Consider the following 10,000-nt stretch of genomic DNA (forward strand, 5'->3'; position numbering starts at 1 on the left):
GAATGAATTCTCAGTGGGATGTGAAGAAGTGTGGACTCAGTCTGAACAATTATAGTTTATGAAGTTTTACAGTTTTATTTACATTTTCACTGATTCCCCAGGGAACTAGTGTTTGAGTAGAGCTGATCGTCCAGAGCAGAGATGGAGGCTCTGACATCATCTTCTGTAAACACTTCAGGATTATACTTAATATAAAGTGTGAACCTACAACAGAATATTATAATATTATAGACTTCCAGCTCCACCCGGCCACCAGTGTTTGCGGTGATGCTGTTAATTTTGTGCTAATGACTTTCTTTTCTCTTTTGTCTCCACTGACACATGTAATCATCCTCGAGTCTCTTGAAAGGGGCTGAATAAATTCTAGTTATTACTGTTATTGTTAAAGTTACGGTTGGTAATCCTTGAAAAGTGAGTTCAGGATCCTTGAAAAGTGAGTTCAGGCTACACGATACATCTCACCCCCTCCAAAGCTCCTCCCCCAAAGTGCATGAACACAAGCTATCGGGACGTGAAGGTTTTTAACCAATAAGATAAAACGTTATCAGACTCTGGATTACAGACATCCATCTGATTCTCCTGCGTCATGTGGAGATCACAAAGGATCAAACAGACAGATCTGGTTCATCTGCTGCGTGAGCTCAGGGATTCAGCTGCCGAGGGAACTTTTCTTTAAAGTGGAGTCCAGACCTTGTTCTTTGAATGACAGTGTTGGACTGACGTGGTGCATGTGAGGTATGCGTGGTTCACGTGTTGCTACAGCAGCTGCTCAGGACGATTCGCTCATGTTTGTGTCCTTGAGGTCATTTCCATTATTTCCCGTTCTACTGGATTTGTAAAGAACGCGTCCTCCTGCACGCCAGTATCTGGACTGAGGTCCGAACGATCTCACACACGTCTGATGAAGTTCAAGTCTTTGGACAGAACATCACATGTTTACCGAGCGGCTGTTTCCCCCCCGTGGTTTCTACCTGAGGACAGATGAGAATAAAACTGTGATGATTTAGATGTTAGATGTTTGGAGAGAGGACGCAGGACTCCAGGCTCACGGCCGTTTTAGTTTTTCAGGAAACAAACTCGTGAAAAGGTCTTTTCCAGCGTCTTATCGTCAAATATACGATTTTTGTATTCAGAACATTTAGTAATTATAATAGACCAACCCCCACCCTGACTCCACACACACACACACACACACACACACACACGCTCCCAAAAATAATGAAATGTCTTTCCTCTGGAGGAAGCTGAAATAATGGCCAGAGAGAGGGGGGGGGGGGGGGCATAAATGATAATGAACCGTCTCATTCTCCTTTTTTAATTCCTCCTCTCATTCCCTCCCCCAACCCCTTCCTCCCCTTCCTCCCCTTCCTCCATCACCTACAAATGTTCTCATTTTGTTTTCACCCCGGACGAGCATCCTCCTCCTCTCTCCCTCTTTCCCTCGGCCACAAAGAGCCACCGCCCAGCCATCTCTCCATCCTCCTCCATCCCCCCTCTCTCGTCTCCCACCCCCATTCCTGCCAGGAAGCATCCTGGGTAATTTCCTCCTCTTATTGAATTGGGATGGGGGGCGGATGGAGGGAGAGATAAAGGGATGGGCAGATGAACGGATGCTTGGGATGAGGGCTAATGGGGCCGTTGTAGCATTCGCACATACGCAGCATCCTCCTCTCTCTCTCTCTCTCTCTGTGTGTGTTATCCTCTCTCGCTCTCCCTCATAAAATCTACACAAACAAGACTCTGACATTTTTTTACAGAATGTGGCTGCAACTATTCAGTCTCTCTCCCTCCCTCTCTCTCCCTCCCTCTCTCTCCCTCCCTCTCTCTCACACACACACACACACACACACACACACACACACACACACACACACACACACACACACACACACACACACACACACACACAGACACACACACACACACACACACTGAACTATGCTCCCTGATGTCTGATGTTATTTCTAAAGGTGAGTGAGTCATTGCTCCTCTATTCTTGTCTGTACTTCTGGTCCTCTGGGCGGAACAATAATCTTTTTGTAACACACACACACACACACACACCCACACACACACACACACACACACACAGCATTGTGTGTGTGTACATGTACTGTATATAACAGTACATGTACATGTCACATATGAGTTTACTTACAAAACGAATCATCAGCATCAACAGACTGAGTTGAGCAGTTTCTAGCTGAGCTCTCGTGGTGAGAATTGAAATGTGTTTAATCAAACACCTCACAGGTCCATTCACACACTGAGGGCTCGGACTAATTGCTGATTCGTCGAAGGACGCGTTCATATAAGACGAGAGGATCCAGGTATCAAACTGCCGACAACAACAAGAGCTTTGTTTTCTCAGATGAAAATCTTGTTGACCTGTGAAAATCAAGCTGTGTCACTTCAGTTATTAACGATTATTTTCATTGTTGATTTATCTTCTTCACTGACGTGAATCCTCGTAACTCTGGAGTCACACGAGCGACCTGATGATTTGATCCAGAGAGACAGAATCTGTGTATGTGGACACGTCCTCAGACTCTGAATCTCAGTATTGATCAGTGGAACCTTCAGGTTTGTCGGCTGCATATTTGATTTATTTCTCACAGGCCGCTCATCAATACAAGGTTCCTGTGTGCGCTCTGCTCCTGGATCACAGAAGAGTTGAGTGTTTGGAAACGACCAAAGACTCTGACACACGATTTCTAATTTCTCTTTGTAATGTGAAAGATAACAATGATGCGTCCAGAGAGAAACAGGTGCAAAGGGAAAATATGTTGGTTTAATTTTCCTTTAACATGAGGACGATAATGAAAATCAAGTCAGAACGTCAGTGAGATAATTAGAGCGGCTTCGACACGGAGTCGCCAAACAGGCAGGAACAACTGTCGGAGAATAACTGGAGTCACAGAGGTCGATGCAGGGGTGTGTGTGTGTGTGTGTGTGTGTGTGTGTGTGTGTGTGTGTGTGTGTGTGTGTGTAGATAACGGTTGGGGGAACAGAGGGTTGAGCTCGTTCCAATTAAGCCGGGCCTCAGAGCGTCGAGTTAATTAGCTGAGGAGAGAGAGAGAGCAGCTGAAGTGCCAATTTGCTCTGGAACGTCAATATACTGCATCTGTCTGTCAAACACACACACACACACACACACACACACACACGTGGAATATGAGTGACAGCGAGTGTGTGGTACTGTCGAGGTGGTACGGGCTGCAGTGGTGGGAACATAATGGAACGTACCAGTCTCCTCCCCCCACCCACACCCACGCTGCTGCTGCACCTAACCGAGCCACCACAGAAGAAGAACAACAACAACCAGGTCCAAACTGCAGCAGATCTGTTTCCCTCAGGAGGAACTCACGTCACACTGACCTCTGCAGGGCTGGAGCAGCGAACCTGTAGTTACACAGCAGCCGAATCAAACTCCACCGACACGACAGCAAAACGCATGAGATCCGACGTGACGCCGGATTGTGACCCCGGGACGTCCGAGATAAACAGATCAGTGCGAAGGGACCAACACACGGACACGTTCATCCTGTGTACGTGACCTCACGTCAAACACATCAAGCGGCAGTGGCCCCGGTGGTGGGGGGGGGGGGGCAGTGGATGTTTGAAGTATTTTTCAGTTTTTAACAGTGAAACTGTTTCAACATTTTAATTTAGAGTTCTCACTTCGAGCCGCTCCAGAAAGAGTTCAGCCTGAAAACAGCTGCGGTTGATAAAAACCGATATGAAGACACCTTTTGTCTTCGTCCAGATCTTCCCACACGCCTCGGTGTTCTCAAGTTTTTATTCCCATCTTTGAAAAATAGCTGAAATGAGTTTTATGTTATTTATACATTCTGTGCAGGGAATATAAAAATACCAGCGTCTCGTACTTAATAAGGAGAAATGGTTTTGGTCGACTGACCTCCACGAGCGTCGCGCTGAAACACTGATGCTTCAGCTCATTAAAGGGTTTTAATTGCAGCAGGAGACGAGCTGAGTGGGAGTCTTCTTCCTACAGAGACATTAGTGGACCTCCTGGTCTCCTCCTACACACCTGTCACACACAAGCCTCCAGTGCACAGAAGAGCCTGCTGCTTTAAAGATTTACTTTATGATCCACTCCCAAGGAAACTTGTGGTCTCAGCGTGCACGGAACACACACACACACACGCACGCACGCACACACACACACGTACCTTGTTGTTGCTCATGTATTGAAGCTTCATCTGCTTCATGTAGGTGGTGGTGAGAGGCATGTTGTAGTCTATCACCTCCGACACCAGAGAGCTCGGCCTGTCGTTCTCTGGAGGAGGAGAGGAAGAGGAGAGGAGGAGGAGGAGAGGAAGAGGAGAGGAGGAGGAGGAGAGGAAGAGGAGAGGAGAAGGAGGAGAGGAAGAGGAGGAGAGGTTAGGTGAAAAAAGAGGGTATACAGGATTTGTGAAGTTTAAACACATCATGAGAATCTGTGCATTTGAAATGTTTTTCATTTTGTGTGGATCCGGAGAAAAAGTTCAGATTGAAGAAATGTTTTGTGTCGTTCTTCATCATCAGAATAATTCATGGATCTAAATCAATCATCTGGAGGACTGATGTCTCTGAGTGTGTCTGGTAAGAGACCCTCATCCTGGGGAACCCAAGGGCCTGCTGGGATATGTAGTCCCTTCAGTGAGCTCTGGGTCTTCTGCAGCTGAAAACACGTCCACGCCGGCGTCGGCTGGAACCTCCTCGTCTTTCCAAGTGGACGTCTTCGTCTTCTGCGTGTACGGCTCCTCTTCTTCATCCTGAGACATTTGAGTTCTTCCAGTTTCACGTCCGTCACGTGTTAGAAACCTCGTCAACACGTCCACTCGCTCACTGAGAAGGTTCCAGATGTTTTCTCACATGGTCTCAGGAGAAACTCTGTGTTTCTGAAAGCAGCTTCAGTTTAATCTCATGATGAATCTTTCCTCCTTCTTCTCCTCTGAAAGTGTTTTCAGGTCTTCAGGCTGAGAGCTGAAATGTACGGTGGCCTTTGTAGACACGACCTCTGCCACAGAGCAGCGTCACAGTTCAATCCTCCGTCTGCTCTCACAAACACTGTCCAACATCTGCACACATGTGGTGCACTGGAGGAGCAGCTGATGTTTACTGCAGCTCTACTGTCCTGTGACTGTTCATGCTTCTGTCATCGTGTCCTGTCACAGAACAAACACTAGAGGACCTTCTAGAGCTGGACACAGACAAAGAGCGGCAGAGTGGGGGGGTGGTCGTTAACAAACCACAGGACTTCTCCATTTTCACTTAATCTACTTTACAGCTTTTTACAAAAACACATTATGACTCCATGTCTTTCTGTCATTTAACGACCGACCTCGTTAAGGTGGTGTCTAACGTCTGGAGCGTCCACAGGACGAAATGAAAACGGGGCAGAATATCAATATGGCTTAGCGGAGCGGAGCGGAGCGTCATCATCGATTGATGGAGAGAGTGTGTTTCTCCAGAGGATCGACACACTGTGACAACTGAAGTGACACAAAGCTGCCGTGTGGTTTTCAACCTGACGCTCCAGAGCCCGACTCCGACGTGACACGATCATTAATACTGTAAATATTCTACTTAAATACGAAAACAGACTCACACACACACACACACACACTTATGACAGCATCATGATGCTTCAGCTCAGAGTGAGAGCAGCTAATTGCCTGCCTTCACTGTGGGGGTTCAGCTGTTCCATGACACACACACACACACACACACACACACACACACACTAATATAACCTTAGGCCCCTTTATCGCTCTACAAAAGTGTCTCCCACTAAAGTTCAGCTGTGAATTATTAAATGCAATTAATCAGCGTGGACCAGGGACATGTTTAATTGGCACAGGCAGTGTGTGTGTGTGTGTGTGTGTGTGTGTGTGTGTGTGTGTGTGTGTGTGCTCTGCTTATTACATCTTCTAATTTAATCATTCCTGTTACGTCCAAAGGCAACGTCGTATTTGCATTTTTCATTTTGTAATTTGAATTGTCCAGCGTGTCCAGAAGCAAACAGACTAATGATGTGTGATGAAATATTCAAAATACATTTTCAGATTTGTCGAAGACGGAAGGAGTTTTAACGTCTCCGAGACTCTGAGGCTGAAGATGATGATTCATTTAAATCTTATCAAAACAGAAAAGGAGGTGGATGGAATCTCGTTCTCCAGTTATTCCAGGACGCTCGTCTCAAACCTCCTCTTCTCCATTTCCTTTGTCCTCTTCTGAGTCGACTCTCTGACATGTCTTTCTCTTTCTCTAATTTTAAAGGACAGATTCCTTCCCCCACCCTCGTTCCCCAACTCTGTAGAAAACGAGTTTCCGGGGCGATTTTCTTTGTTAAAAGCCATTAATTAGGTTAATTGAAGAGAGAGACAGGACACTCCAATGACTCCTCTGTCTAATGAGCCACAGGGAGAAAGGTGGGGGGTGCGGGGGGGTGGACGTAGGGTGTAGAGATGGGTATAGTAGGGACGCAGGGACAGGAAGTCTGCAGCAGCAACTTGAATGTTGGGATGGAAATAGAAGGAGAAGAAGGACAGGGGGACGGGGGGTGAGAGAGAGGAGGGCGAGCTGGAGGAGAAATGGGGGAGGAGGGAGGTTTGGTGTGATGCAGGCCGGTCGGCAGAGGAGGTGACGGGAGGAACAGAAGATGGATCTCAGGATTTAGTTTTCTTGCAGTTTGAGACAAAGTCTTTTGTCTTCTACTCATAATAAAACACTGAGATCATGTTTCTGAAGAAACGCTTCTCTGAGCTGCTTTCACACGGGAACCGGACTCATGACGTCTGCTCAAGATTTAAATCCAAAGATGATTATTCTTTATTTGACACGAGAATAAAACTGAACACGTCAAAATAAAACCGCTGAACCAAACTGGATCGATCATCTCGCTGATTTTAATTTTAGTTTGTAAGAAAATGTGCAGAGAGAAGAGGGACTGTAACTGAAAGACACGGGGGAGACAGAAGAGAGTGATGAGAAAGAGAGTGGACGCAGAGAGAGGAGTGAGAGACAGATTCTTCTGAATGTTTTAATTATTTAACGGTGCTGGACGAACTCTTCACTCATACATGTTGAAGGTGATAAATATCTGATTTGATTTTGTTGTATATTTAATAAATATATTTAATAAATATATTTAATAAATATCCACGTGTTAGTGATAGAAAATGAATCAGCTCTGAAACAGCAGCAGAATCATCGTCTTCAAAAGTTCCCATCCACAATCACACGTCCCCAAATTAAATCAGGATCACGGCCCAGTGGTCGGACGCCTCCACCAACCAGCCCCTCCCTGTGTTCCTGAGATTCTGCATTGACCTTTGACCTCCTGAATCAGTTCATCCTTGATTCCAACTGTTGATAATAACATTTGAGGAAATTCCCAAAAGGCGTTCTTGAGATATCACGTTCAAAACAGAGCAGACGACACGAACGCACAAAGCCTCCGGCCCACTGGGTGTCGCCGGCGTGGGGGAGTGCACACTGTTGTGTGTGTACCTTTGTATTCTTGTCCTGTGGTGCTGATGTGCATCCTCTTCTGACACTCGCCGCAGCTCATCAGGAAGTGAGTCACCGCCTCTCTGGGCAGGAAGGCGTACGTCTCTGCAATCTGAGACACAGACGGAGAGAGGTCGTCTTTTATACTTCAAACTCAAATGACAGAACCAAGTTGGAGAAATTCCCTCAAGTAGAGTCACACATCACATTCAAGATGTTTCCACAGGGTTAGGGCGACGGAACAGTGACCTCTGACCTGTGATCAGTTCATCACAGTGAACCTGTGCGACAGATCTGACTGAAGTCCTCTGAGGAAAAACACCAAACTGTAATCAGGTGATCAGGTGAAGCAGACGATCCTCTCCGACCTCCACGCTCTGAACATACTGGTCTTTATCTGTTCATACTTTTATCAGTGCTTTACAGTTATTACGTCATTTCATCACAAGTGTTCAGAGAAGTGTTCTTCTCAAACAATAATTCACATCACTGTTAACTGGATCATTCATTCACTCATTTGTGTCTTTAAATTCCCCTGACATTCAATATTTGTACATTTATATCTATTTGTGTGTAGATTCATATTTGTGCATCTTTTCTTTCTCAGAATGTGTCGAGATGATAAAAGTGTTTTATCTGATTTGTTGAATTATTCATGTCGAAGTAAAAAACCAGGAACAAAAGAAACTTTACTGTGAGGGAGCGACTCTAGAATCAATCGTTTATCTCTTCATCATTCCAGACGTTCGTCGCCTACATGTCAACAATTAATTGGCCGAGGAGACGAGCTGCCGCTTCCTGTTTCAAGAGGAACCTGCTGCAGATCATAAAATCAACTGTGGCTGAATGTGCATCTGCTTAAATCACACATTTATTCTGGAAGAGAGGCACAAAGGACGGGGGGAGGATATCCAGCGTGGGTGGAGGGGGATGCTCCAAAGCCTCTGTGTGTGTGTGTGTGTGTGTGTGTGTGTGTGTGTGTGTGTGTGTGTGTATGTGTGTGTGTGTGTGTGTGTGTCTGTGTGCGTGTGTGTACGTGCATGTGTGTGTGTATGCGTGTGGGAGGGGGGGTGTCACTCACAGTCTTTGGCCTGAAGAACTGAAGAGATGCAGCGGTGACTTAATTCCTGTATTTACAGTAAATATAAAACTGTCTAAACCAAGTCTGTGGTAAAGACACAACTAAACAACAACGTTTGATAAAAGTTGATAAAGAAGAAAAGTGAGAAAGGTTTAAGCTAGAAAAATAAAAACTAGAAGAATCGGAGCTGTTGTGCTGAAGGTTCAAACCTGCACTTACTCTGTTCCACCAAAAGAGGGCAGTGAACCTACACAACCGTCATCACATTCAAGTGAAACCAGGAAACCTGAAACGTGTGGTCGGCTTCAGGTCTGAAGGTTTCTATGTTTGAGTCCCCGCTGAGGAATAAAGACGACGAGAGAGTCGTCAACAGAATCCATCAGTCGCTCCATGTTAAGACGTCTTTCAATAGTTTATAGTTATTCTTGCTTTTAAAATCTATTGGACGTTATTTAAGTGTCAGTGTTTGTCTCATCAGTGTGAATCACGTCGAGCTGCTCGACGTGACCGACGCTGTTTCAGTGAAGGTTTGTTCAACCAGTGAATCGAACCCAGAATCTTCATCTTTACAAACACAAAGAAAAGTTCTGAAACCATGAAGAGGTTGGATTTCAGTTTGAGAAACTAAACAACAGGTTTCTATGGGTCCGCTGATCAATCAGTGAACTCGTGTCTCTACTGATCTCTGATCTCTGAAAATGAAAACCTGAGGTCAAGAATCCTTTAGTTTCTGAAGTGAAACTGAAACTGGATCAGATTCGTCAGAAGGAAAAAGAGGAATGAAGCCAAACTGAAGAGGAAGAGAAGGGGGGGGGCAGTGTGTGAAGCAACAGACGAGTTGTGACAGAGAGAGTCCAGGAGTGTGAGGCCACCATGACGGGGGAGGGGGGGGACTTACAGCCTTGTAGGTTTTCTTCTGGCCGGCGTGTTTGGGAGCTTTGCCTGGATCGCTGCCGACCTCCACGTGCATGGAGTAGATGATGTCGAAGAAATCCTCCACCACCGCCACGCGCTTCAGGGACGAGTCGACCCCGGAGACACTGTCCACACACTGGGGACAGACAGAGGACAAACTGTCTCATGAACTTTATTTTGACCTTTGACCTCTTTTAAAAACTCTTTTAGAAATACAGGTTTTTAAAACGTAATAAAAACTTTCACCATCACGACAATCTCCTGTTTGATTTAGAGATACTTTGTCGAAGGGGAAATTCTTTTTTCACAATCCCACACACACACAGGGCTCATAGACCTGCATCATGGTGGCGTGACGGGCGGCACGGAGAAGCGCCCCGCGAGCAGTTTGAGGGTTCGATGCCAAGAAGAAACAGAATGATTCATTTCATTTCTCCTCTGAGCAACAGAACATAAGTTACGAGTCGAAAGGTTAAACGACCGAAA

At 45.8% G+C, this 10,000-nt stretch overlaps 1 protein-coding gene across 2 annotated transcripts in view; it reads right to left on the reverse strand.

The window, feature by feature from the left end:
- The window catches only part of LOC109645197 (nucleolar protein 4-like), an 84,491-nt gene that overhangs the window by 62,245 nt on the left and 12,246 nt on the right, over positions 1 to 10,000 (reverse strand). For both annotated transcript variants that reach the window (XM_069527640.1, XM_069527639.1), the window contains exons 2-4: positions 9,498 to 9,650; positions 7,519 to 7,630; positions 4,194 to 4,300 (exon numbers count right to left, since the gene is read on the reverse strand). In XM_069527640.1, the coding sequence (XP_069383741.1) occupies positions 4,194 to 4,300; positions 7,519 to 7,630; positions 9,498 to 9,650 (372 nt within the window). The remainder of the gene's footprint in view (positions 1 to 4,193; positions 4,301 to 7,518; positions 7,631 to 9,497; positions 9,651 to 10,000) is intronic.

The sequence above is a fragment of the Paralichthys olivaceus genome, chromosome 6, assembly GCF_024713975.1.
Source record: "Paralichthys olivaceus isolate ysfri-2021 chromosome 6, ASM2471397v2, whole genome shotgun sequence".
NCBI lineage: Eukaryota > Metazoa > Chordata > Actinopteri > Pleuronectiformes > Paralichthyidae > Paralichthys > Paralichthys olivaceus.